Consider the following 27843-nt stretch of genomic DNA (forward strand, 5'->3'; position numbering starts at 1 on the left):
ACACCCAACCGACTGAGCCACCCAGGCGCCCCTTTCGTGCATTATTTTAATTCTCACAGTGAACCCTCTTAGTCATACGACTATCCCTGAAAGTCATTTTGGAGCCACAAAGCCCTCACTGTATGTCACTAACATGAACTGATTACTTAGGAAACCCACGTGAGGCCAAACCCATGGGCCCAGGAGGCGGGGTTTTAGGTTACTCGGAGCGATGAGGACAGGGGAAGAGGTCAGGCCTGGGGTCACTCTGTCGGCCCTCATGTTCCAGCACTTAGGGAACAGGGCACACAGAGGCACCTCACCGCAGCCTTTATGAGATTATTTTCCAGTGAAAGAAACAAGGAGAGTGTCGTGATTAATTCCCATTTTTACTGGAAGTTCATGACGGCCCGAAAGCGAAAACATACCCAACCTCAGACCTCCACATCCCCAGGAGGCCCCAGGAGGCCCCAGGGCGACAGCAACTAGCAGGCCAGGGCCGCGGAAGCAATGTGCCTGGGCCTGGCCCCTGGCCTCACTGACCTTTGATGCAGAAGACCAGACACATCACAGCAAACCACCGAGACGAAAAACTAATGGCTGACCTCCGACAATGGTCTTGCCGATGCACAGACCTTCCAGAAAATGGAGGAATGATGCCTTCCAGGGCGGAGCCTGTCCCTGTCACTCTGGCTCAAAGGTGACCCTGGTGACCCGGGACGGACCCCACACAGAGCTCATCACCTCTGCCGGGGGCTCACGCCACATGGGGGACAGGACCACCCACGTCCCCTCCCACGGCTGCAGCCGGTCTCCGGAGCGGGCAGAGCTGCTCGCCCACCGGCCTGCCCGGCAGGTGCAGCAGGAGGCCGCTTCCCAACCTGCAGAGGGCTGGAGGGCGCCTGCACAGAAGCTGAGCAGCGCAGCCGGGAGGGACCCGCCCCCACCCCGCCCCCACCCCGCCCCCAGCCAGCCCCACAGGCCCACGGTGACCAGGACAGCAAGACCAGGACAGGACCAAGGCCCCTCCCGTGTCTCCCACTGGCCCCGGCAGGCCCTGTCAGGCCTGGGCAGGTAGCGTCTTGTAGGGGTTCAGGATGCCCTTGGGGTCCAAGAGGGCCTTGAGTTGCTGCATGAGCCACAGGGCCTCGGGCGGCTTGCTGTAGCCGAGGACGCCCCTCTTCTTGAAGCCCAGGCCGTGCTCTGCACTGACGCTGCCCTGCTGCTCGGCCGTCCACTCGTACACATAGGGCTCCAGGGTGCCCAGCACCGAAGGGCTGAAGGCCTCCGACGTCACATTGAGGTGCAGGTTCCCATCCCCTGCAAGGACAGGGGCGCTGGGTCAGGCAGGGCAAGCTGAGACCCCTTCGTCGGTACCCCCAGTCCTGCCCCTGCCCTCACGCCTGCTTCCTGCCCTCACACCACTGGCCACTGACCTGCAGTGACAGAAGTGGCCTGCTGGTGACCGCTCCTGTCTTCTGGGAGGTCTCTCCGAGTCCTCCCCTCTGTCCTCGTGGCCCTCTCTGAGGGCTCCCAGCCAAGAGTCACTGACCACCCATCCAGCTGGTGAGAGCACCCGTGGTGGTCCCCAGACCCACCTCTCCCACGGTACCAGGAAAGCCCTATCCCCGCCCAGCCAACGCCCGCCACAAAGTCCCGGCTCCCAGCCTCCCCCTCAGGTCTGCTGGGGCCCGGCACTCTCTGGCCTCACTGAGACATCCAGATGCGCCCTGGCACTGCCTCTGCCCACACGCACCCCCCTCGGGGGTCCCAAAGCAACAACGAGACACAGGATTAACCCGAGACAATGGGGGCAGGAGAGGGGGCTGCAGTCTGGCCGGAGGAGAGCCTGGTGCGCCCACCTCTGTGGGGCTGAGGGGAGGAAAGGGACAACACAGAGCAGCCGCCAGCGCGCAGAGGCAGGAGGGAGGTGGACTTGCCCGCCATGAGGCCCTCACCCAGGAGGTAAACGTTCATTTGCTGGTGTGACCGCCATGCAAAGCCAGCATGGGAGCCACCGCAGATGCGCAGACAGGAGGCCCCCGTCCCAGACTCAGAGGTCAGGAAGGTGGAAAGGGCCGAGCAGAGCAGACGGTGCGTAGGGCCCAGGGAGGGTTGCCGCCCACCCTGAGACGCAGGGAGCCGGGGCGCCAGCAGGAGGGGCCCCTAGAGGCTAGAGCGGCAAACCCCAGGCAGCACAGGGGGCACAGGGGGCAGGGCTGCGGCCTCGGACCGATGACCCAGAGCTTCTCACACCCCACCTCCCTCCCTCCGGGTCTGTCAGGGGTAGGGAGCAGAGCAGGTACCCTCTCCCACCAAAGCGGTCCCACGGACGCACTCAGGGCAAAGGCACCAGAGCCCCACCAGGGAGCTGCCCGGGAAAGCCGGTCCACGCACACTGCCCGGGTATGCTCGGCCACAGCCAGAATTCACACCACCTCAGTGCTCCCGCAGACCTTGAGCTAAGAACGCGAAGATTAAAGAGGTTCCAGCTCGGGGACCCGGGTCCCCACCCCCACTCCTTCTCCCTGCACAAGGAAGTCACCCAAATAATTCCCACAAAGCCCTAAATACAGGAGCCCACAACAAAAATGACCTGCACACAAGGAAAGCAACCACCATGAGCAGGAGCCAGCAGAGTCCAAGGCACAGACTTCTGACCCTGTAACTTCCGGAAACTGAACACAAACGTGTCATATGTTAAGAGTAAGAGATAAAAAAGTATAAAGAGATAAAAAGAGATAAAGAGTATAAAACACTGACCAGGTAAAGCTCTTAAACATCTAAGTCAATTTTCTAGAAACAGAAACTACAAATCACTGAAACATAACAGTCAATGAACGGCTTCAAGGCACATGACTCACGGCAAGAGATTAATGAGAACGTGAATCAAACATGGGAGCTTGATGCAGCACCGGTCAAAGCTGGGGACAGCAAGGGACATGGGGGGACACGGGGCAGACAGGGCCGGGAGACTGGGAGACATGGGGGATTCAGAGCCGGGAACAGCAGGAGAGACACGGGGACCACAGGCTGCAGCCCTGGGGACACCGGGGGACGTGGGCGGGGGGACACGGAGGAGTCAGAGCCAGGAGACCGGGTGACACAGGGAGTCAGATGTGAAGAGAGAAGGGGAGTGCAATTTCTAAAAGCAGAGCCCAAAAGACTGCAGGCAGGACGTGCAAACGTTCACCCAGACAGACCAGTGACCCCAAAGCACCCCAAAGACAAAGGGAAAGAGAACACAACAGACTCCCTTTGTGGGGGGGAGGGCAGCATTCTCACGGGGAGCTGGCTTTGCAACAACACGCGAGTCACAGACGGCAGGACGCCTTCACCCTGCAGACAGGACAGAGCCGTCAACCAGACGCGGGTGCGTAAGTCCACTGGAAAAGACCTTCGCGACAAAATCAATACGTTGTCAGGCAAATATAATCTGTGATGTTCTGTCACCTACTGCCCCACACTAGTGGACACTCAAAGCTGAGATTCAGGGAGAGGCTGTGACACAAGATTGAAGAAGGACCGCAGGCAGGCTGAGCCCTGACAAACACGGAGCACGCGAGATAACATCATCTCTTTTCTCAGAAAAGAAAACTGAAATAGACCCCAAGAAACTGTGCGTGAACCGGGGAGGACAATGACAATGAAAGTCACGGGTCTCAAGGTCCTTGCACCGTGTCAGTCGGGGATCTCGGAGAAGCAGAGCTGACAGGGTGTGGGCCCGCATACAGATGGGGAGCGAGGTCTGAAGGGAGCGGGTCACACAACCGAAGGGCCTGGCGGGCGGGCCAGCAGGCAGCTTGGGTCCGAAGGCGCTCCTCCTCTGGGGACCTCAGTCTCTCTAAGGCCCTCAACTGATTAGATGGGGCCCAGCCACATTACGGAGAGTAGTCTGCTCTACTTACTGCTGATTTAAATACTAACATTATCCAAAAAACCCCTTCACGGTGACATTGAGGCTGGTGTTTGGCCGCAGCCCAGCCACACTGACACATAGAATTAGCCACCCCACAGTGTTTAGAAGGGGGAGGATAATGACACTGATGAACTTCAAACTCCGAGAAGCTACGGGTGCACGTGGCACCTGAGGCTGGTACGGCGGACAGACACACACGGACGATTCCCTAATTTGTAAGTGGGACAGGTTCAAATGAGGAAACAGAGTAGGCAAGAGAAGGCAGTAAGTTAGAGAAGAGAAACGCAGGATGGGAGGCCCACAGTAAGAGTGGGAGTCCCGGGGCCCAGCGGCTCCAGCAACGTGAGTGACGGCAGCAGAAGGGCCACCCTGAGCCGGAGAAAACTGAGAACGAGCAGATCCAAGAAACGCCCTCTGCCCTCCCCGTCTGCCAGAGAGCAAGACACAGACAGGCCAGGGTGTCGCCCCCGCCCCCGGAAAGGAGAGCCAAGCCCCGGGCGGCCGTGGGCCCTGACCGGCCAGCCGGACCACAGGGGTCTGCGCGGCGAGCCCACCATCCCTCCGGCGCCCGGTGCGCACACCCACCTCCCCGCGCTTTGCCGTCAGAAGCCCAAAGTCGCCTGCCTTGCCTGGGACCTCTCTAAAGACACGGCGTCCTTCGTCACGATGCAGCATGAGCCCCGGTTCTAACCGCCTGAGCCACTCACCGCTGAGCCTCCCTGGCGTAGGCCTGATGCACAGCCAGTGAACCCGCATGGTCTAACGTTCAGGCCCAGCCCAAGAACGTAGGAGGGCAGAGGGGACAGCTAAGCTTTCTCTCCCCTCCACGGAGTAAACAACATGCTCGAGTTTAAAAGCAACGGACGTTTATTTGTGTGTCCCGTGTCAGAAAGTGGTCCAGGTTCATTCTTCTGCATGTCGCTGTCCAGTCTTCCCGGCACCACTTGCTGAAGAGACTGTCTTCATTTCACTGGATACTCTTTCCTGCTTTGTCAAAGATTAGTTGGCCACACATTTGTGGGTCCAATTCTAGGTTCTCTATTCTGTTCCGTTGATCTGTGTCTGTTTTTGTGCCAGTACCATACTGACTTGATGATTACAACTTTGTAGTAGGGACTGAAGTCTAGATGAGACCTATCAAAACCCTAGAGGAGAAAACAGGCAACAACCTGTTTGACCTCTGCCGCAGCAATTTCTTACTCAACATGTCTCCAGAGGCAACAGAAACAAAAGCAAACATGATCTACTGGGACCTCACCCAGATAAAAAGCTTCTGCACAGCAAAGGAAACAATCAACAAAACTAAAAGGCCACCGATGCAATGGGAAAAGATATTTGTGAATGACATATCAGATAAAGGGTAGGTATCCAAAATCTATAAAGAACTTATCAAACTCCACACCCGAAAAACAATCCAGTGAAGAAATGGGCAGAAGACCTAAATAGACACTTCTCCAAAGAAGACCAACAGACCATCCAAAGACGGCCATCCAAAGATGGCCAACAGACACATAAAGAGATGTTCAACACCGCTCATCATCAGGGAAATACAAATCAAAGCCACACTGAGATACCACCTCACACCAGTCAGGGTGGCTAAAATTAACAACTCAGGCAAAACAGATGTTGGCAAGGATGCGGAGAAAGAGGATCTCTTTTGCATTGTTGGTGGAAATGCAAGCTGGTGCAGCCACTCTGGAAAACAGTATGGAGGTTCCTCAAAAACTTAAAACTAGATCTACCCTATGACCCAGCAATAGCACTGCTAGGAATTTACCCAAGGGATACAGGAGTGCTGATGCACAGGGGCACATTTACCCCAATGTTTATAGCAGCGCTTTAACAATAGCCAAATTATGGAAAGAGCCTAAATGTCCATCAACTGATGAATGGATAAAGAAATTGTGGTTTAGGGGCACCTGGGTGGCGCGGTGGGTTAAGCGTCCGACTTCAGCCAGGTCACGATCTCGCGGTCCGGTCCGTGAGTTCGAGCCCCACGTCAGGCTCTGGGCTGATGGCTCGGAGCCTGGAGCCTGTTTCCGATTCTGTGTCTCCCTCTCTCTCTGCCCCTCCCCCGTTCATGCTCTGTCTCTCTGTCCCAAAAATAAAAATTAAAATTAAAATTAAAAAAAAAAAATGTTGAAAAAAAAAAAAGAAATTGTGGCTTATATATACAGTGGAATACTACATGGCAATGAGAAAGAATGAAATCTGGCCATTTGCAGCAACGTGGATGGAACTGGAAGATATCATGCTAAGTGAAATAAGTCACTCAGAGAAGGACAGATATCGTATGTTTTCACTCATATGGGGATCTTGAGAAACTGAACAGAAGACCATGGGGGAGGGGAAGGGAAAAAAATAGATACAGAAAGGGAGGGAGGCAAAACATAAGAGATTCTAAAATACAGAGAACAAACTGAAGGTGGATGGGGGGTGGGAGAGAGGGGAGGGTGGGTGATGGGCATCGAGGAGGCACCTCTTGGGATGAGCACTGGGTGTTGTATGTAAGCGATGAACCATGAGAATCAACCCCCAAAACCAAGAGCATCCTGTAAACACTGTATATTAGCCAACTTGACAATAAGTTATATTAAAAAATAAATAATAAAATAAATAAAAATTTAAAAAATAAAAATAAACCCACAAGGTTTTCAGCATTGAAAAACAAAAAAATAATAATAATAAACAAAATAAAATTAAAAAAAACAGCAAGCGGCAAACTGTGTAACAAAGAAGCCCCAACTCCTTGCCATCTACTAGACATGTCTAAGCCATAAGGATGGAAAACGGTCGAAAGTCCTGGGAAGAAACACATCGTGTCAGGAAAACAACTAAATGCAAGGAAGCCTGTGTCACTGCACATTATCAGTCAAGGCAGGCTCCCAGGACAGAGCGATTCCGGGGCCCAGAAGAGCCTGTCGTGACAAAAGAGCCCACCTACCAGAATGACCGATGTGACCTCCCTCCATCTTCACCACTCACAGAGCCACAGAGCCTGCGGCCGCTGTGAGGCTTTCTGACCCCCGCTCAGTACACAGCACCCGGGCATGACCCAGTGCTCACACAGCAGGTCTGTGTGCACAAACACTGGCCCCCTGACCGCGGAGAACACGCTCTCCACGAGGACTCGGGAAATGTCAGGAAGCCGGGCCACTACCCGAGGGGCACACACGGTGTGACCAGGCTCACAGGCTTCTATGCAATAAACCACAAGTCCGAAATTTTAACAACAGCTAGAAAACTCCTGTACGTTTGGGAATTTACAAACACATTTCTGCCTAACTGATGGGTCAGAGAAAAGAGAACGGGAATCAGAAAGTACGAGGGAGGCTGGCCAGCATCCACAGAGGAGGCTCTCAGAGCCGAGTGGGGCCGGCCTCGCCCTCCGCCCTGTCCTCTCCCTGGAGCCCGGGGCCGAGGTCAGGACGGCAGGCAGCTCAGAAACCGAAGGGCGGGAGAGGGTGAGGAGGGCCAGCGGGCAGCAGCGGAGCCGGGAGCCCAGATGCCCAGCAGGCGGCACAAAGCGCCCGACTCTGGCTCCCTGGCGCACCCTCCTGGCCGAGCACACAGACGCCGGGCCTCCTGGGCCAGCGTGAGCAGGTGCTGGCCTCACGGACCGTCAGACATCACGTGGAGTCTGACAGGTCCACACACAGAGACACTACTTAAGACAGTCACCCCTGGGGTCCGCGAGACTGGTGCGCAGAGAGAAACCTAAATACTTATGCTAGAAAAGAAAAAAGGCTGAAAATCAGGCAGAGTACTTGACTTACAGTCAGAAGAGCCGCAGGGCAGGCTCAGTGCAGAAGGGAAGGAGGTAATAAAGGTAACAACAGTAAAAAAGAGAAAACGAGGTGCAGCGGAAAGGATCAACGGAGGACGCGGTAGGACCGACAAGCGTGAGAAACAAGAGGGAGGCGGCAAAGAGGAAACCCCATCGGGACGGAAACCGGGGCCACCCGCGAGGGCCGACCCGACAGAGGAGCCGGAGCGGGATCAACAACTTTGTACCAACACGGCTGAGATTTACAAGAAACGAACAAACTCCCAGAAAGCAAACTTGGCAAGAGCACTCAGCCAGGACAGCCCCACGGCTGGTAAGGACACGGGTCCGTGCTCAGCCCCCCGCCGCCCAAAACACAATATGCCTCCGGCCCTGAAACTTCACTGCCAGCTCCCAGGGGACAGTCAAGGAGGCAGTAACGCCAACCACTCAGACCCCGCTGGGCCCAGAGGGAGAGGCCAACGCCCAGCTCGGACACAGCGAAGGGACCTTACAGGACGGCCAGGCCCGGAAGGCCACCGAAAGAGCCCCGTGCAGAACAGAGGCACGTGGACCACACAGGGTGCAGAGGGCAGGGCCGAGCCGGGCTCACCCGCGGGTCACAGCCCCCCTGCAGGAGGGGGTCTAGGGTGCACCACCCCACAACCACAGGAAACCATGCCCGGGTCGCATCCGCAGACACAGAAGCAGCTTTCCACAAATTCAACACCCCCGTCGACTCACAGAGTGGGGGCCCGACTCTGCCTCTGGCTGTGACGCCATCTCCGTCGGTGGCAGGAGCCGCTGTCAGTGCCCCTCGAGGAGCGGGCTCTGGCCCGGGGGCTCCAGCTGCACGTCCTTGCCCCCGGCCCTAGGTGAAGATGCCCTCCGTGCCCGTCCCCCAGCCCCCCTTTGGGAGCCCACCGCGCAGACGTGGCTTCCTCCAGGCTTCCTCCCTGAACGCTAGGTTTGCGAGCCCCGTGCCTTTGCCCGCCAGCGTTCCCGTTCAGTGGTCTGACAAACCGGAGCGTTTACTTCGATGTGGTCCCAGTTAGCAGCCCCCCCTCCTGTGGTTTACACATCTGCGTCCTGATGAAGAAATGGTCCCCACTGCGAGGTCATCATGCTCTCGGGTCTTCTCCTTCACGAGGGAGAGTCTGAGCCACGCGGACAGCGCCACGGGGGTGTGGGTGGTGGCTGCCCCCAGCCCCTGGCCATTCTCACCGTCCTCGACGCTGGACAACCTCCCCCGCCGCCACCGCCCACTCTGGGGGCCACCAGCCGGCACCACACGCCCTGCCTCCAAACCACAAACCAGGTCCTTTCCAAAATACCCAAAGATCCATGAAGACAATTAGGGTTCTCCCAGGTCCCAGGTTCCCCCATCACTGCTGACCCCGGCGCAGCTCACCCAGGTGGCCGTAGCCCACCACGTGCTTGGCCCGCGGGCCGAGGCGCACGCGTAGGTCAGTCACAAGGTCGTAGAGCCTCTCGGTGGGCAGCGAGAGGTCGTACTTGTACACGTAGCCATCGCGGCTCAGCGCCTCCGAGATCCTCTCCCTGAGGGCCCACAGCGCCTAGGATGGACAGAAAACAGGCAGAGTCAAGGGCCGCCGCGAAGGGTGTCCATGCTGATGGCAGTCAAAACGCTGGGGCCTGGGGGGACTGGGACAGTCATGAGGGAACTTTCCGGGTGACGGAAGCGTTCTTGTGGTGATAGGCACAGGGATTTGATCCAAGAGCCAGTACCAGATGGGGCCCCAGAACGTGGCCATGGCTTGCTCGAGGACACTGCAGGTGACAGGGTGGGAGCTGGTTGGGGCTACCGGCAGGCAAGGAGCCAAGTGAAGGCAGGGTTGGGACAGGGAAGACCCTGCAGACGGAGGGGACAGGGCCACAGGGATACGCGGGCTGTGGGGGACCCATCACATCACTGCCCTTCCAGATAAATCCGTCCATGGGTCACTGCCTAGGCTTGCTGACCTGTCACCAGGGACACCTGAAGTCCTCACGATGGAGCAGAGGACAGACAGCGCCAAGCAGGCCATCGCTCGGCTGCAGGGTGGTCGCTGTCCTGCCCTCCACATGTCCCCCGGATCCAGGAAGCGTCATGGCAAAATTTCTACAAGTAAGGACTCGTGCCCTGGCTTTTTCACGTGATCACAGTGCCAGGACCGCCCCCAAAGGAAGAACAACAGCCCCTCACTCCCGTGGACCCCTCGCCACCCGAGACCCCTCACCACCAGACAGTGTCCCAGCTTCCCCAATTCTGTCATCGGCGTTAGGGGTCACTCCAAGATCACTCTGCCTCCGACCCTCAGCAGCTCCCACCACCACCTGCCTCACATGCACAGAACCCGGCAATGACCCCACACAGCCCGCTATGCTGCTGGACCACGAGCTGGAGCACTGCAGGGCAGTCCGGCCGCCCACGGGCTCCTCCATTCACACCCACCACACCCTTCCGTGGCCACAGACCTGCCCTCCCCCCCACCACCGCCTGCCCACCCTGCCCACCCTGCCCACCCTGCCCACCCTGCCTCGGGGCCCTGGAGGACCACTCCTGCCTCTGTCCTGTCTTTGCTCAAATGCCCCTGTGGGGACATCCCCCACCGTGTCGTGCCCTGCCCACCCGGCACTGCCCAGCTCCTCCATTTGAGAACACAGCTGTGAAGCCAGCAGTCCAGACGGGGCAGGGACCAGCGTGGGCACACGTGGCGGCCCCGTGGCCACTGCCCTCACAGGAGGAGCGGCGGCGACCCCACCCCAGCGGCCGGCTCTCGGGACTCGCTCTGAGCAGAAACAGGGAGCACTGGCTTTCCCGCTGTCTTCCTGCTGCTCAAGCCTCGGTCGGCGGAGCAGAAATGCCCGCGTGTGCAGGACAGGGTGGGAGCCTCTGTTCTCACGGCCCCTGGGGCCTGCACTCCCACCACGGACGGACACTGCATTCAGGAAGAAGTAAGGGCATGGAAACACCGGAAAGGAAACAACTATGCCTGTGGGCAGAGAACAGCTCCGAGCCGATCCGGAGACTGAAGGGTTTGCCCACGTTTCCTGCGCTGGCGCTGGCTGCGTGACACTGCGGGGGAAGCACAGGACGCCCCTGCCTGGGTCTCCCTCAGTGGTGACATCACCCAGTGGAGACGATGGGGCCATAGAGGTGGGAAGACGGTCAAGTGCCCTGAGACCCTTCGTCAGGAGAGGGGCTGAGGCACTGACAACGTCTGACCCCTTTGCTAAACATACAAATAACTGAAGAGAAAGGTTCAGCGATAAGGCAGAGAAAGGAACCCACTGAGCAGACCATAAGGGCCAGCCTGAGACCCACCCCACTCACCCGCATGGCCTCTGCCCCCGCCCCTGGTCAGCCCAGCCCTCCCACCACCCCGCTCCTGCCGGCTGCTCCCACACAGTGCCCCAGGGACCACGCTGCACAAATTAGGGAGGACGGCACACAGCACCCCAGTCCCCCAGTGACAGTAACAGTGACGATGGCTCCCACAGCCATGGCTTCCTTCTCCCTCCTTTGGCCTCAGAGCCGAATGATCTCTGGTGGCAACATCAATGCCCTCTCCTAGGAAAGTGTAGCCCTTGAGACTGCCTCAGTTCCAGGCACACCTTCCCACGTCCCCTGGCAGCTCTTTCTGCCTTTTTTTTTAACTTTTATTTATTTTTGTGAGACAGAGAGAGAGAGAGAGAAGGTGTAGGGGAGGGGCAGAGAGAGAGGGCAACACAGAATCTGAAGCAGGCTCCAGGCTCCGAGCTGTCAGCACAGAGCCCGACGCGGGGCTCGAACTCACGGACCACGAGATCGTGCCCTGAGCCGAAGTCAGACTTTCAACCCGACTGAGCCACCCAGGCGCCCCATCTTTCTGCTTTTGTTTAAGATACTGATGATAGGGACACCTGAGTGGCTCAGTCTGCTGAGTGTCCAACTTCAGCTCAGGTCATGATCTCACGATTCACGAGTTCAAGCCCCACGTCGGCCTCGCTGCTGTCAGCGCAGAGCCTGCTTCAGATCCTCTGTCCTCCTCTCTCTGTCCCTCCTCCACTTGTGCTCTTTCAAAAATAAATAAAGCATTTAAAATATAAAATAAAATAACACAGAATATGACTGATAAAGACAGAGACCCAAAAGTGTGCTTCCAGAGAGCGAGGGACACCTGCCCACATCCGGACAGCGCACACCCTGAGCCGGACACATGGCACCGTGCAGACGTCCTGCACCAGTTCAGCACGACAGAAGCAGGGAGGGGCCAGTGGCACACGCACCTTGACTTTCAGGTGGTCTGTGGCCACAGTCCCATCCGTCACCAGGCCGGAGCTCAGCACCTGCTCCAGGAAGTCATTCAGTTTCTCAGCATCATGGCCTGCTCTGGAGCCTGAGGTCTCGATCAGAACATAGAAGGGACTTTCTGGAAGGCACAGAAAGCAGGATGAGCAGAGGCGAGGCCGGCAGACAGACAGTCAGGATGGGCCTGGGCTGAGCGTCTCCGACAGCCCTGTGGGGCCATCGGGCAGGCAGCTCACACAGCAGGAAGCCTCTGCTCAGTTTAGAAATAGGTCCTTCAGGGCGCCTGGGGGGCAAGTCGGGTAAGTGTCCCACTTCAGTTTGGGTCACGATCTCACAGCTCATGGGTTCGAGCCCCACATCAGGCTCTGTGCTGACAGCTCAGGACCTGGAGCTGCTTGGGATTCTATGCCTCCCTCTCTCTCTGCCCCTCCCCTGCTTGCACTCTCTCCCTCTCTCAAAAAAATAAACATTAAAAAAATATTAAAAAATAAATAAAAACAGGTCTTTCATGGGGCGCCTGGGGGGCTCAGTCGAGGAGCATGTGACTCTGGACCGTGGGGTTGAGCTCAATCCACGCTGGGTGTAGAGATCACTAAAAACAATAAACTTGTAAAAATAATCCTAAAATAAAATAAACAAAAAACAGGTCTTCCACTGGAAGAGAGACCACACTCCCCAGAAACACATGAACTACCACATGACACCACGAAACCCTCAGCACTGACGCCTGGATGGGGCCCCTCTCACAAAACCACACACGGTGGGGAGGCCACGGGCTAAAGGAGAGACCCCCAAGCCCACGTGGCCTACTGTGCCCGCAATGCTCAGCAGTTCGTGCAAAAAATGCACACTAGGGGCACTTGGGTGGGGGGCTCAGTGGAGCCTGAATTTCAACTCAGGTCATGTTCCCAGAGTCATGGGGTCAAGCCCCAAATCAGGTTCCACACTCAGCACGGAGCCTGGTTGAGATTCTCTCTCTCCCTCTCCCTCTGCCCCTCTTCCCTGTATGTACACACCCATGATCTCTCTCTCTCAAAAAAGAAAAACGTGTACCGTTTACCCAAGATATCTTTTTTGAAGTTTAAAAAAAGGTATGTTAGTAACTATAAGAAAACGTTCAGCTTGTTTTTTCAAGGCTACTGTAAGTTTATCTTTACACTTGTTGAAATCACAAATAAACTCACTGAACCGCCTTTTCCTTCAGCACTACATTGTCCCTTCTGGGAAAACACAAGTTGGTCCTACTGTAAACAGAACAGTGTTTTCCAGAGAGTGGCTTTTTCCATGCTGAAATGCACATTCTGCTCTTAAATTTCTCACATGTCATAGAAAACGCAGAGAGCTTTTACATTCCTATTGGCGCCTTTTCCAATTACAAAAGGAAAACATGATTATGAAAGGAGTCTTAGGGGCCCCTCGGTGGCTCAGTCGGTTGAGCGTCCAACTCTGGCTCAGGTCATGATCTCAAGGTTCGTGGGTTCAAGCCCTGCATCAGGCTCTGCGCTAGCAACATGGGGCTTGCTTGGGATTCTCTCCCTGCTTCCTGGTCCCTCCATGCGTGCCCTCTCTCTGTCTCAAAATTAAATTGTTAATTGATGGACTTTTAAAATTTAGAGCATAAAGATCTTTCCATATTTATGACTATTTTGAACTAAGTTGTGACCCCCAAATTCCCCCAGTGAAACCCTAACCCACCCCCAACATGACTATATTTCGAGACGGGGCCTCTGGGGAGGTAATTAAAGCTAACTCAGGTCATAAGAGTGGGGCTCTGACCCCACTCGTAAGAAGAGGGAGGGGCACCAGGAACCCCACCACCACCACCACCAGGAAAGGCCACGTGAGCACAGAGCTCCGGGCCGTCTGCAAGCCAGGACGAGGGCCCTCGCCAGAACCAGCCCTGCGGCCTTGCAGTGCCACCACCTGTTAGGGCAGATATCAGAGGTGAAAGTACCAGGATCTACAGGTTCCGAGGCACAGACACTTTCTGCAACGTGGTATCAGCGTCCCGTGTGCTGGTCTGGAATGAACCGGCTGGGATCTGTCACGGACAGATACTCCTCTGAGTCGAAGAGAAGCGTTTCTGACGAGTGCACCTGGGTTCTCAAAGGCCCCGGCGCTCTGGCACAACCGGCAGCACCGACGGGACCGCACTGGGGGCGCATTTAAAACGCGCATAAAGGAATTCTGCACTCAGCCAGTCGTGGCGACGCCGGGGCCACGGACACACCGACCTGCCCAGGTTCCTGCCACACCTTCCCAGGTTGTGGGCAGGACTGACGGCCTGCGAGCCTCCCCTGTGACCCAAGGCCCGGAGGGGGTGCCGCCCGCCAGCTGGGGTCAGTACCTTGCACCGGGCTGGCGAGGCGAAGGTGGTGCGTGACCAGCCACATGCACTCGGCATCCATGAACTCATACGCGGACAAGATCTCACCCAGCAGCCCCTTGCAGGTGCTGAAGGTCTGCAGGACCTCAGAGAAGCCCGGACAACCTGCAAAGGGTCAGAGCCTCAGGCCCCAGAACCCACGGCCCCCGACACCCACCCCGTCCCCCCCTCACCGCGGCCACGCCGACCCCAACCCCAGGGGAGGGCGCTGGGCGAGCTGGGCAGCCTCGGGAAGGTGGTGGGAAGCAGAGGGGCCGAGATGTAACGAGAACGCAGGGCTAGTGTTTGGGAACGGCTTCGTTGTAGCTCTCTTCCCACAACCAGCACTCGGCTTTCCGTGGGAAATTCATCTGGGGCTTCAAGACACAGCCAGGCCCAGCACAGGCCCGGGTGGCTCGTCCGCCGGTGGCCGGAGGCGACCCTGTGGCAGGAGGGGTGGGATGCACGCAGCCTTTCAGAGGTGAGGCAGGGAGAGTCTGGGGGGGGCGGGGAAGTGTGTCCTGCACAGCGCGAGGCTGGCAGGTGCCTGCTCTGCACATCCAAGGAGCACATGGAGGTGCCACGGCAGGGACGACAGGGCACGTGGGGGTTCAGCAGCACATGGAGTACCGGGACGGGAGCGCTCATAAATGGAGATCAGACGGGAAGAGACTGCCCAGACGTGACAGGAGTGTGAAAGGGTGGAAAACACGGCAGAGCGAGAGCACACACTGCAAAGTTGTGTCGTGGGTTCAGTGACAGCCCTGAGGGACAGGAAGACAGGAATCTTCTAGAACTGGTGCGACATCAAGCCACAGGTGCAGGAAGCTCACGAGACCCACACACAACGCGCCCCAAATCACAGAAGACCAAAGACAAAAAGAAGACCTTTAAAGTGACCACAGAACAGAGCGCCAGAGTCCCCAGAAGCCACAGTGGCGGAGGGCAGCCGGCCTCCCCGTGACCACCAGCACGAGCCACAGGCCACACAGTGACGCTCGACAGGAGGAACAAAAACAAACCCAACGTGCTTGTGGACCAGTGACAGTGTCGTCATGGGGGGGGGGGGGGGACGAAGTCACTGCAGACACAGCGGGGGACAGAGGACGCGTCACGAGGAGCGTGTCCCAGGTGGAAGGCCCGACGTAGGAGGCATGCTGCGAGCCGACGGGGACGGGCAGCGACAGGGCAGGCGGTGCGTCCCCACAGGCGTGACTGATTCCCCCACAGTAATGAACACACAAGAAATGACACGATCTCCCCCAGCATCTTCCAGCATAAGCTACTTAAACAGCGGACCAAACGGATAGAAGAGCCGAACAAAGCCCCAGTTTTGTTACAGAATAAAGTGTGCTCTGCACCAAGACAGGACAGGGTCCGCTCCAGACCTTGCTCTGGGAACCAAGAAGGCCAGGTCCTGACCCCTCTGGGAACAGAGAGCGAAGCTGGGAGAGGCAGGAGCGGCCTCCCGAAGGGCCCCCACCCCTGCACCAAGGGCAGGGCAGCCGGAGGAGGCGCGGCTCCGAGCCATCCACCCGGCGGCCGGCCCACCTACCGAGGAAAGCCACACTCACAGCCCTGGGCTTGGGCGGACACAAGATGGACACAGCCGTGATGACCCCCAGCGTGCCCTCGGACCCGATGAAGAGCTGCTTCAGATCGTAGCCCGTGTTGTCCTTCCGCAGGGTGCTCAGGCAGTTCAGGACCGTGCCGTCCGCGAGAACCTAACGGGCGAAAGAAGCAGGCTCGGCCCTTGGTCCCAGCAGGTTCCCCTCCCCCCCACCACCATGCTCGGTGGGGCGGGGGGGGGGGGGGGTTGCCGCAGCCCAGAGTCGCCTCAGAAAGCAGAGCCAGGCACGGGCCCCCCCACCCCACCGCACCCCGGAGTGGTTCGGGAACGCGGGGCCCGGCATTACTTAATCAGGCTGAAGGAAAGACTCATTCCCCCAAAGCCAGCAGACCCCTGAGGGAGGCGGAGAAGGGGGCGCAGCCAGGTGCAGCTGAGGGGGCATCGGGCCCACCCCCCCCACCCCACCACCCCCCCACCCCCCCCACGTCTCGACCTCACCCTGTACCACCCCAGCTGTCCCTGCAACCTGCACAGCGGCCCAGCAGCCCAGCCAGGACAGGGCTCCCGCGGACCTCACAGGAGAGCACAGTCTGTGCTGGGAGACGGCCAGGAGGGCAGGGGGGACACAGGACGGCGGACGGCGCCCCCCGGCTCACCGCTTCCAGGCCCAGGACGGTCCCGTGAAGCGAGCCGTAGCGCAGAAACCGCAGGCCGCCTGCATTGGTGGCCACGTTTCCCCCGATGTGGCAGCTGCCCTTGGCCCCCAGGTCCAGGGGCATGACGAAGCCCCTCTCCTCCACGTGACGGCTGAGATCCTCCAGGACACAGCCCGCCTGGCACACCAGGGTCCCTGCCGGGCGGGCGGAGCTGACTCGGGGCGGGGGGGACGGGGGGGCTCCCGGCCCCACAGGAGCAAGGACTCATGGGGGAGGGCCCACAGGGGTCAGCCACCCGAGAGCCATCCCCCCACAGAATCCAGGCAAGGAAAAGGCATATGTCCCCCAAACCAGAGAAGAAAACCCTCATGTACGCTCACCCTCGTGTGGGAGGGACAAGAGAGAGCAGTGTTCTCAGGAGGGCTTCGGAATGGCCGCCGGGTGGACGGCTCGGAGCCGCGCCTCCTCCGGCCGCCCTGCCCTTGGTGCAGGGGTGGGGGCCCTTCAGGAGGCTGCTCCTGCCTCTCCCACAGGAGAGGTCCCAGGGGACCCCCACCAGGGACACGTGACAAACCTGACGACAGTTTGTGCTTTGGGTGCTGCCGGCAGGGAGCAGGACGGGTGCTGTGCCCAGGGCCCCCACCACAGACGTGTCATGCCGGACGGACAAGCCACGGGGCCACTGGGGCCGCTGGGTGGGAAGGGTCTGCACGCTGGCTTGTGCCTCAGACGGGGCACCGCATCCACAAGGGCAGACAGGGCCATCTTGGCCAGAAAAATGCCAGGGTCACAGGGACTCACAGCCCTCCCCTTCACCACGAACCCCCAGCACAGGCCCCCGAGTGACCAGCTGAATGATTCCCCAGGGCACACACACACCCAGAGGGCCGGGCGCACAGAGCGGGGGCCCCCGGGGCCCCGCCACAGGCCGGCAATCAAGGCACCCTGGGCAGGGTGGGCTTACCGGACATGTCGTGGAAGCTGATGACCTGGTTCATCAGGGCGGTGGACAAGATGACCTCATCAAAGACGGGCACGCTGCCCCCCACCATGCCTGTGTTTCCCCCCTGCGGGTTCACGGCCAGGTTCCTCTCGTGACAGTGCCTGAGACATGCACAGGGGGCATCAGGGCCCCCCGTCACACACAGGGTCATCCCTGCAGGACAGCACGCAGGCCAACACCCAGCTGTGAGGCCACTAAACCTTGCTTCCGTACCCTCTCTTCTTGGCCGCGGCCCAGATGGGGGAGCCTCCTGGGTCCCCACGTGGGACGAGTCTGAGGAGGCCCGTGTCTGTTCTGTCACAGACTGCACAGAGCGCGAGGCTGGCACTTTCCCAGATGCCAGACAGGGTGGTACGCGAGGGCGCCCCTCTTCGAACAAAGTGCCAGTGCCAGCCGCACCCCTGCTGCTCCCCAAGAGCCACTCAGTTCCCAGCCCCCGGGCTCCTTCCCCCTGACCCCACCACGCTCCACACACGTCCACGTCACGGTGGCACTTCATCCACGGCCAGGCTCCAACTCCGCAAAGGCCTAAGCGGAGGGCCCATAAGGGTGTGGCTTTGCAGAAGGAGCGCACCTGCCCGCGGGAGGCAGTCCACGCACGCACATCACGTGGGCCGCCCTGGCAGGTGGACAGCCCCCCGCGGTGGGCTGATGGTGAGTGTGCGTGGGCCCACGTGCGCTCACGGAGGCCATTCCGAAGCCGCGGTTTCGTGAGCGTAAAGGTGCACGGCCCCTCTGCGTGCTCTCTGGCAGCTCTGGGAGGCCAGTGAGCCGCAGAGCACCGTGCGGTGCACCCCCTCACACACTGGACGTGGCGTGGAAGAGTCAGCGCTGGGGGCACGACGCGAAGTGAGTCAGACGCGGGAAGGCAAACACTGTATGATCTCACATGTGGAACCCAGAAAACCAAACGAACAGAAACAGGCCCACGGAGGACAGAAGGCCGCCAGCTGGGGGGGGCGCAGATGCAGAGGCACAAGGTCACGGTTATAACGTGCATCGGTCCCGGGAAGGAGGCACCCACGGGAAGTCAGGAACGCTGCAGGGACCGTATGGGGACCACACGTAGTCACGAGACCACCTGCTAACGGGTAAAACTATCAAAACACGGCGTCATCCCCCGCAGGCCAACAGGACACTGCACGTCGATTACACTCCAACCTCAAAAACCGGCGTGGGAGAATAATTAGCATCTAGAAACAGGCGCGGACATGGCCAAACGGGGCAGGGGAAGAAGGCGTCACATCACAGACACAACGCAGTAACAGTCAGAAACCACACCAGGGCAGATGAAACAGAATGTCATCGGTGGTTACTTCTGGAGGGAAAACACTGGTTGCTTTTGCAATATTTTCCTTTATGGTTGTCTATGTTTTCCAACTGTTCTAGAATAGACACGACGGTTTACTGACATAAAGCCATCAAAGAACGCCGTTTGCACGGCAAGGCCAATCCGCCGCCTGATGTCCCCAACCCCCCCCCCCCCCCCCGGTCAGCTCCAGTCCGCGGGTGAGGCCCCCACCCAAGGCGGGCTCCATACCTGAGGATGTGGGACACCTCCTCTGTCGTCCGTGGCCTCAGCAGCAGCACGCTGCTCCCTGCAACGCCAAGGAGCACGTCACACACGGAGGGCAGGTCAGTGTACCCTCCGAGCGACGCTCCTCTGGGGGGGCGACCCGCAGGGGCACCGTTACCAACAAGCCCACAGACCTCAAGGACGAGAGCGGGGTGTCAAAAATGGGTCCCGTCTCAGCCCGTAGGGGGGTGGGGGAGACCCCAGCATCCACGTCCAGGCCCGGACCCAGGGCAAGGGGCGCCCGCCAGGCTCATGATTCCCTAACTGTAACTCTCTTGTGTGGAGACACTTGAGACTCCAAGTCTCCCGTCGCTGCCCACACCTCCACCGCCAGTGCGAGCTCGGGGACAGTCTGCCAGAAGAGGCCCAGTCCATCCCTCGTCCATCCCTCCACCTGCCATTATTAGCTGACTTTCCACCCACAGAGGGGCTGCCCTTCCCTCTCACATACTTATTCGATCATATCCATGGGGCCTCGTGGGCTCTTACTGGATGCACCAGCTTACACACCAGCCCTCTGCTGCCATGACTGGTCTGACGCCCAGATGTGGCGGCAGGAGCCCCTCCAGGCCAGCCCGTCGGTATTCCTGACCACTGCCTCCCCAAGATGGTCAAGCTCCTCTCTGCCCCTTTGGCTTTGTTAAAAGTACGAAAGTAGGCGAGGGGGCTTCAGAAAGGCAGGAGGCACGCTTCACACGGGATCCTCCCATCAGTGACTTTTCACAGAGCCTCACCATCTGGCTGTAGTTTTTATCTTACTCCCTTTTTTTTTAGGAAGGAGTAAGTTTTTTGGGTTTTGTTTGTTTCTTTTGTTTTCTTGAGGGAACTCAGGCACACATGGGGGAGAGGGGCAGAGGGGGAGAGAATCCCAAGCAGGCTCCTCATTCGGCATGGAGCCAGACGAAGGGCTCAGTCCCACAACCCTGGTATCACGACCTGAGCCGAAGTCAAGAGGACGCTCAACTGACGGAGCCAGCCAGGAGCCCCAGGAAAAAGTAAGTTCTGCATATTTATTATCCTTGTTTTATTTTATTTTATTTTATTTTTTATTTTTGAGAGAGGGGCTGACAGAGCTCGAGCAAGGGAGGGGCAGAGAGAGAGGGAGACACAGAATCCAAAGCAGGCTCCAGGCTCTGAGCTGTCGGCACAGAGCCCGACGTGGGGCTCGAACTAACAAGCCGTGAGATCATGACCCGAGCCGAAGTCAGACACTTAACCGACTGAGCCCCCCAGGCACCTTTTATTATCCTTGTTTTAAACGTAATTTAATTACATATCTATGTAACTTAATTTTTAGTAATGGCTGTGTTTTACAACTGGTCTGCAACAGAATTCTAAGAGTTTTTTTTTAAGTAGGCCTCACGCCTAGTGTGGAGCAAGCACAGGCCGTGACCTCTCGACCCTGAGATGAGGACCCGAGCTGAGATCAAGAGTCGGATGCTTAACCGACTGAGCCACCCAGGTGCCCCTCTAACAACTGTTTGATAACTGGCTGTCCAGAGCCAGGACAGGCCAGCTCCGGCTCACCACTGCCCCAAGGCTCCAGGAGACCCTGGGATTGTGGGGACCACCTGATGACACGGGCCAGAGGGAGGCAGCCGTGGAGGTGCTGCTGGCTTATTTCCGCGTTTTCTCTCGGAACGTGTGGGAGGAACCCAGGAAGGCATCTTCAGGCAGACTGCCACCAAGGTTCACTTAAATTCAGCTGTGTCCCCGTCTCCTTTCTTCCTTATCTGTGTGGAGACTCATGGGTTGAGGGCTTCATGAGAGGAACAGAAAGGGGGAAAGCAGGAAAGGCTTCGCCGCAGAGGGAACAGCGCCAAAGCTCTGGAGGGGACGGGACAGGGAGGAGTGGAGGCTGAAACCCTCGGCCCCTCTGGCCATCCGCTCTCATCCTTGGGCTAGAGGATGCAGAGTGGGTGGGGCACAGACACCTTTCCTTGGTCCAACCAGCATAACTAGTTGTAGGCTCGGGCAGAGCTCCCCTACCCGCCCGGCTCCCACTGTCCCCCCCCCCCCGGGAGTTCGTGACTCAACCCCCCCCCCGCCACCCCGGGGAGAAGAGTGCCCTGAGCAGGGGTGGCGGGCAGAGCCAGGATCCGAAAGGGGATCAGGGTGATGGAGGAAACACAGGATTACCAAGTCATCCAAATAAAGTGCCCATCGGGGCAGAAGAGAGGGCGTTTCCCCATGTGGGCCCCTCTGCCCGTGCCGGCAACGGGAGGGGGTAGCAAGCTTCCCCAGAGCCTTCCACCTGGGCCCTCCGTGCCATCAGCGCCTCCCAGACGCTGTCCTCTGCTTCCTTCACACTCCGCTCAGGGAGGATTCTTTTCTGTTCTAATTCTTTCATTCTTTTTTCTATTTTCTGTTTCTCTAGCAGCTCATTGTTGTGAGTTACCTCCTTGAATTGGAGAAGACACATGGTTCCTACACCTTCGTAACCTGCCAGTCTCATCCACCAAGGCCGTGAGCTCTGTATCTGTAAGATGCGCGTGCTTTTTCGCTCCGTTTAGCTGTTCAGCCTGCACGTCTGCAAATCCCTCCGTCCGTTGAGAGCCACAACCGGCTGAGCTCAGCGAAGGTCTTCGTCGACGCCAGATCCGTGGCGCTGCCGTGTTGGCATCCTCTGTGCCGGTGTCACGTCCGGGATTCTGAAAGCCCCTTGGCGTTCGGTTTTCATCAAACAAACCATGTCTGCCCTCCAGCCCTGCTCCTTTGGGACAGCACAGTCCAGGGACCCTGGCCACCCGTGAAGACCCTGCAGGCTTCAGTCACCTACTGCAGGGATCCCAACGGTGTCTGTGTGCCCACCCTGTGTGTCGGGGCCTGCTGAGGGCACGGAGAATGAAAACAGGCAAGATGTCCCGCTCTCGGGACATTTACCTCGTAACGGGAGAGGAAATGCTCTAATATGTCAACAGCAGGCACCCACAGAGAGAACAGAGAATCATCAAAGACACGGCTTGGGGACATGGCCCAGGACTGTGGGAAAGGGTGTCTGAGTGGAAGAGGCCCCAGAACTGCCCAAGCCAGCAAAAGCCGCACACGGGTCAGGGCAGCACAGCATCCAGCCCGCCGTCTGCCAGCAGCTCCCTCACCCAGTGCAGAGCCACGGTCGGCCCAAGTTCTCGCTGGGGCAGCCATTTCCTGCGGCTTCTGAGCCTTCCTGCCACCTTCTCCTTCCACCATCCCGACTCCCCGGCAGAAGCTGGCTCCTCTCCCACACTCTGGATGCCACCGGGCTTGCGGGACGGAAGGCACCCACCTGGCCCACGGCCCCTCCCGGGTGTGGGAGACCGCCCTCCGTGAACGCACGTCACCCACCACAGCAGACAGACCCCAGGGCTCCCAACTGCCCCACAACAGACATGGCCCCGAGGGCTCCCAGCTGGCCATCAGCAAACCCAGGACTCTTCTTTCCACACGCACACCTGGCACCCGAGCCCATCTCTCCTGACGGCCCCTTGAAGATTCACGCTGCGAGTCTTCTCCAAGCTCCTCCAGGCTTCCCTGACTGGGCCGTGAAAGCCTGTGCCCCACGCGGCAGCCACGGTCAGGCCACGGGCCCCTCTCTTCCCAGGGCCTCCTAGTAGCTCCCCATCGGCTCGGGGGAGAAGCCAGGACCCACACGGCCCTAGAGGTCTCGACGACCTAGCCCCTTGCTCTCTGACCTCCCCTCCCCTCCCCAACCCACCGCAGCTGCACACAGGTCTCACGAGCCCACAAACACGCCAAGCGTGGCCTTGCCGAGGGCTTTGCACTGGCGATTCCGGCCCCGGAACACCCTTGCGCCCCGAGAAAACCGCCTGTGCTGGCCTCCCGGGCCCTCACGGCCACCTGGCGTGCAGCCCACCCCGTTCATGCCCCTGTCCCTCAGGTCAGCCTCCTGTACGTCTTCACATTTGGGACCCCCAGACCCGCACTCGGTGAGGCGCTCACTAAATCTCTGGGATTCACCTCTGAGCAAGTGACCTAATGTTTGGGCAAGATATTTAATGACAGCTTCCATTTCAAATAAAGACTATGCTTTAAAAAATTATGAAGCTCTGGGGTGCCACGGTGGTTCAGTCAGTTAAGTGTCCAGCTCTTGATTTCAGCTCAGATCATGATCTCACCATCACGGATTCGAGCCCTGAATTGGGCTCTGCACTGACACCGTGGAACCTGCTTGGGACTCTCTCTCTCCCTCTCCCCTCCACCCCTCCCCTGCGTGCATGCTCTCTCTCACAATAAATAAACCTTTAAAAAAGAATCACGAAGCCCTAATCAGCATTTACTGGCTGTATCTTCTATACAACTCCAAGATTAAAATGTTAAGGTGTAGTTTAGTTTAGAGCTGCTTTCTCCCCCAAAGAAAGCCACGTAAAGGGCTATTTCGAGAAAAATTCAACAAACTATTTCAGCGGACACCCACCGCGTGGACACTCGGAGGTGGGCTGGCTGTAGTGCCAGCCTCCCAAGTCAGGGTCTCGGCAGCGGGGGGTCCCCCACGCGGGCACACACGATGTGCAGCCTTGCAGGCGGACAGGCCGTCCAGCATGAGGCTCCTAGGAAGGGCCCCCAGGGGACAGCCCGCCCTTGCCCAGGTTGAGGAGGCACACGGTCTCCATCGCAGGCACCGTTTCCACCCGCTCTGGAGGCCCGGAAGGAAGACACCCCAAGCCTCGAGCACCAAGCAACTGGGTTCTTACCTCCAAGGTGGGAGCCCCTCCCCCGTTTATGGGCAGTGGAGCTCAGGTCCATCTGGCCAAGGGCCAGCCAGGCAGCGGTGCCAAGGCCGGATGGGGGCCCGGCCCGGCTGAGCCTGGGGTGGACAGCACTCTGTCCTGCTTCCAGGAGCAGTGCACGTGAGCCTGCAGACCCTGTGCGGGTGGGGGGCTCTCGGTGGGGCCACGTCACCCCTGTGGGGTCCCCACTTAGCAGGCAGGGTGGGGCTGGGAGCCCTGCCACTCTCAGGCGCTTGGCCTGTAAAGAACAGGCCAAGGACTTCCCGTGTCTCCGGCCTCCTCACAGGAGCCGCCTACGTTGCCTGAGCCCACACCCTAATCCCACTCGCTCAAGACCACGCACCGGTTCAAGACGCACAGTATTTCCCAGCTGCTGTGGACCCTCCTCGGAGTTCTCCCCACCAACAGCACAGCCCTTGCAGGGGCTAAGTCCAGGCCCAGCCTGCGGACAGGGCTGCCCGGCCCATCCAGGCATTATGTATTTAAATACGTTACTTCGGTATATAGCAACCCAGGCCTTCCTAAAGAAGGAAGAAAGATACACAACCTAACCTTACGCCTTAAAGAGCTAGAAAAAGAGCAGCAAATAAAACCCCAAACCAGCAGAAGACAGGAAATAATAAAGGTTAGAGCAGAAATCAATGCTATCTAAACCCCCCAAAAAAACAAACAAACAAACAAACAAAAAACCCAGAAGAACAGATCAATGAAACCAGAAGCTGGTTCTTTGAAAGAATTAACAAAATTGATAAATCCCTAGCCAGTTTGATCAAAAAGGGAAAGGACCCAAATACATAAAATCAAGAATGAAAGAGGAGAGATCACAACCAACACAGCAGAAATAAATACATTACTTCGTGGGGCACCTGGGGGGGCTCAGTCACTTGGGTGTCTGACTTCGGCTCAGGTCGTGATCTCACGGTTCGTGAGTTGGAGCCCCAAGATGGGCTCTGTGCTGACAGCTCAGAGCCTAGAGCCTGCTTCGGATTCTGTGTCTCCCTCTCTCTCTGCCCCGTCCCTACTCATGCTCTGTGTGTGTGTCTCTCTCTCTCTCAAAAATAAATGAACATTTGAAAAAATAAATACATTACTTCGTTGTAAACTGGTTGTCTCCTAGGTCTCTTCAATACTACAGCAAAGACGTCGTGCTGGGTTTTGATCATTGTCTGAGTAGACGGGTTATGTTACCGCTGAACACATTTCAGGAGAGAAGAGACTTACAAAATCTTTCTCATGGGAAGGGTATGCTGGGTCTGGACGGACGAGAACCACCAAGCAGGTGCCCAGGCGTGTGCTGGTGCGGACAGGTGTGGTGAGAGGAGGGAGCCAAACAGCAGCCCCACACCTTGTCCCAGCGACATGCCAGGGGCAGAGGGTCCACGTCCTGTCCCTCAGAACCTGTGCACCTGACCTCATCTGGATAAGGGTGTTTGCACATGTAATTAGACCAAGGATCTAGAGACGAAATCATCCTGGATTCGGGGGGATGACAGGGGTCCTTACAAGAGAAGCAGAGGGAGACCTGAGACACAGACACACATGGGGAGAAGCCACGTGAGGATGGAGCCGGAGACCCACGGAAGCCGTCACTACCCAGGGACGCCCGGGGCCACCAGGAGCTGGACAAGGCAGGAAGGAGCCTGCGCCAGGGCCTCTGGAGGGAGCACGGCCCTGCCCATGCCTTGATCAGACAGACTACATCCTGTTGTAAACCGCCCAGTGTGTGGCTGTTAGGGCAGCTGCAGGGACCGGCACACCCCCCTCAGAGCAGCCAGGGGACACTGCTTTTATTCGCAGATGTCACATACCACCAATAAACCTCTATGAATTTTGTTCTCAGAACACTTAAAACCACAATACAGCTTTTCTTCATTGTAAGAAAGGCTACGTGGGGGCACCTGTGTGGCTTAGGTGGTTAAGTGTCCAACTTTAGCTCAGGTCATGATCTCACGGTCCGTGAGTTCGAGGCCCACGTCGGGCTCTGTGCTGACAGCTCAGAGCCTGGAGCCTGCTTCGGATTCTGTGTCCCCCTCTCTCTCTGCCCCTTCCCCTGTTCGTGCTCCCTCTCTCTCTCTCAAAAAGTAAAAAAAAATAAAAATTAAAAAAAATAAAAATTAAAAAAAAAGAAGGCATATGTGACAGTCACCCCGTGGTCCTCTACCCGGAGCTCAGTGCTGTCTTATCTCCTCTCACTGCTAGCACACACCGCCGTCCTCCTGAGGGACACGGTGTGCACAGACCCTCACTCACCTCGGACCGTTCGAAGCCAGTCCACATTTGAAGCCTCCAGCACCTCTGGGTCTGTGATGACCCTGCCGGGGACGATGCGTTCAAAGGCTGCCAGGTCTTCCCCAGACACCACGGAGAATGGCAGCCGCTTCACAGGGTAGCGCTCCCGGGTCAGCATCACCTCCGGGGCCCGGGGGGACGTGGAAAAGCCACTTCTGTAGACCCGGGGGCTGGTGGCCGTGGCTCCCCACGGGCTGCCCAGCCTGGGGATCCTGGACGTCCCTGCCCATGTCCTGTGCTGCACAGAGGCTCCCAGAGTGCACGCCGCCTGCCGCCAGAAGCGCCACCCAGGCTGCACCAGATGGGGTGCCATCGCCCTTGCCCTACAAAAGCAAGGGATGGGACCTGTGACTCTGAAACACTAGGACCTGGGAAGAGGCAAGCACGTGCCCGGAGAGGAGCCCGAGGCGTCCAAGTCCGGGCCAGGTCCAGGAACAGACCTGCTGTCCAGGGGGGAGGCGGTCCGAGAGCAGGGGCGCTGCCCTCGATCCTGACCCGGGCTGTTTTCCTGCAGGACCCCCCTCTCGGGAATGCCCTGAGTTGCACACCTGGCTGGGAGCCAGCTGCGCCACCCTCTGACAGTCTGACATTTGCCGTCACAAAGCTGTCTTTTAGCCCCTCGCCCTTCAGGACTAAACCAGGCCTGAAGACACGAAAAGGGGTGGAAGCCACTGAGTACAACTGACAATGGTTGGAATGGTACGTTTTATGTCGTACGTGTACGTTACCAAGTGTAAAAAGTGTAGCAAAGGAAAGGGCGGGGTAGGGAAGCTTCTCCGGCTGCCCGCCGAGCTGCAGGCGACTTTCGACGTGTACAGGGAGACCCCAGACCTACCCAGGCGAGGGGACAGGGGACGGGGACGCGCCCCTCTTCTGGAGCTCAGACAACCTGAACCGGCGCGCGTGCCAGCGCTGCCCGCGGGGTTCACCAGCGCTGCGCGACCTGGGGAAAATGAGCGCGCCTCTCCGAGCCTCCCCGCGGCACGCGCGCCACCGCCAGGGGCCGAAGAACGAGCGCGCGGGCTCGAGCCGCGGCCGGGAGTCGGGCCCGCGCGCCCACGTGACGGCACGTAACCCGGCGGGCTCGCACTCGAGAACGGCCTAGGCGCGCGACGCCCCCAGCCCGCCGCCCCGACTCGCGGCCCTTCAGCCACAGACCCCCGGCGGCCGCGCGCACGCACTCACGTCCGCGTCCCCGTCCCGCCGCTGCCGCCACCGCCGCCGCTGGCCTTGCGCCGCCAGAGCCACGGCCGACTGAGCCTGCGCACCGGCGTCCCTCCAATCCCGCCCTGGGCCCCGCCCCCGCGTCTTCTAGGCCCCGCCTCCCGCGAGACGGGCGCCCTCCAAGCCCTGCCCCCAGGCCTGCGGTGCGCCGGGTTGCGTGCCCGGGTCCTCTGCGCATCGCGGGCAGAAGGCTTTGAACCGCGTTCGGCACGCCTTGCGGGGCTCCCCCCCACACCCTCCCACCCCTTCCCAAGGCCAGGTCCTACCGTGGCCCGCCCTGACTGTCCCTTCTCTCTTCCTACTGCAGGGCACCCTCCAGAAAACTCTGCCCTCCGCCAGGGGTCTCTAGTTCCCCCTCAGGGAACTCTGCCCCTCCCAGGGATCTCTGGTTTCCCCCCAGGGAACTCTGCCCCCCCCCCCCACAGGGGTCTCTGGCTCTCCCCAGGGAACTCTGCCCCCCATCAGGGGTCTCTGA

At 58.7% G+C, this 27843-nt stretch overlaps 1 protein-coding gene across 3 annotated transcripts; it reads right to left on the bottom strand.

Annotated features, from left to right (window-relative positions):
• Positions 1-349: 349 nt before the first annotated feature.
• Positions 350-27394, bottom strand: D2HGDH (D-2-hydroxyglutarate dehydrogenase). Of its 3 annotated transcripts, XM_058698421.1 has the most exons (10): positions 26980-27248; positions 26106-26467; positions 19093-19150; positions 17514-17653; positions 16550-16743; positions 15879-16047; positions 14306-14449; positions 11937-12079; positions 9076-9241; positions 350-1299 (listed from the first exon to the last, which is right to left on the bottom strand). In XM_058698421.1, exons 2-10 carry the CDS (start codon positions 26455-26457, stop codon positions 1040-1042), a joined length of 1626 nt encoding a protein of 541 aa, XP_058554404.1. In that variant the 5' UTR covers positions 26458-26467; positions 26980-27248; the 3' UTR covers positions 350-1039. The 3 variants fall into 3 exon arrangements, with proteins under 3 accessions (XP_058554404.1, XP_058554405.1, XP_058554406.1); XM_058698422.1 differs by lacking the exons at positions 26106-26467; positions 26980-27248 and adding an exon at positions 27330-27364; XM_058698423.1 differs by lacking the exons at positions 19093-19150; positions 26106-26467; positions 26980-27248 and adding an exon at positions 27330-27394.
• Between the last annotated feature and the right edge of the window lie 449 nt (positions 27395-27843).

Source organism: Neofelis nebulosa, chromosome 2, assembly GCF_028018385.1.
Source record: "Neofelis nebulosa isolate mNeoNeb1 chromosome 2, mNeoNeb1.pri, whole genome shotgun sequence".
In the NCBI taxonomy this organism is placed as follows: Eukaryota; Metazoa; Chordata; class Mammalia; order Carnivora; family Felidae; genus Neofelis; species Neofelis nebulosa.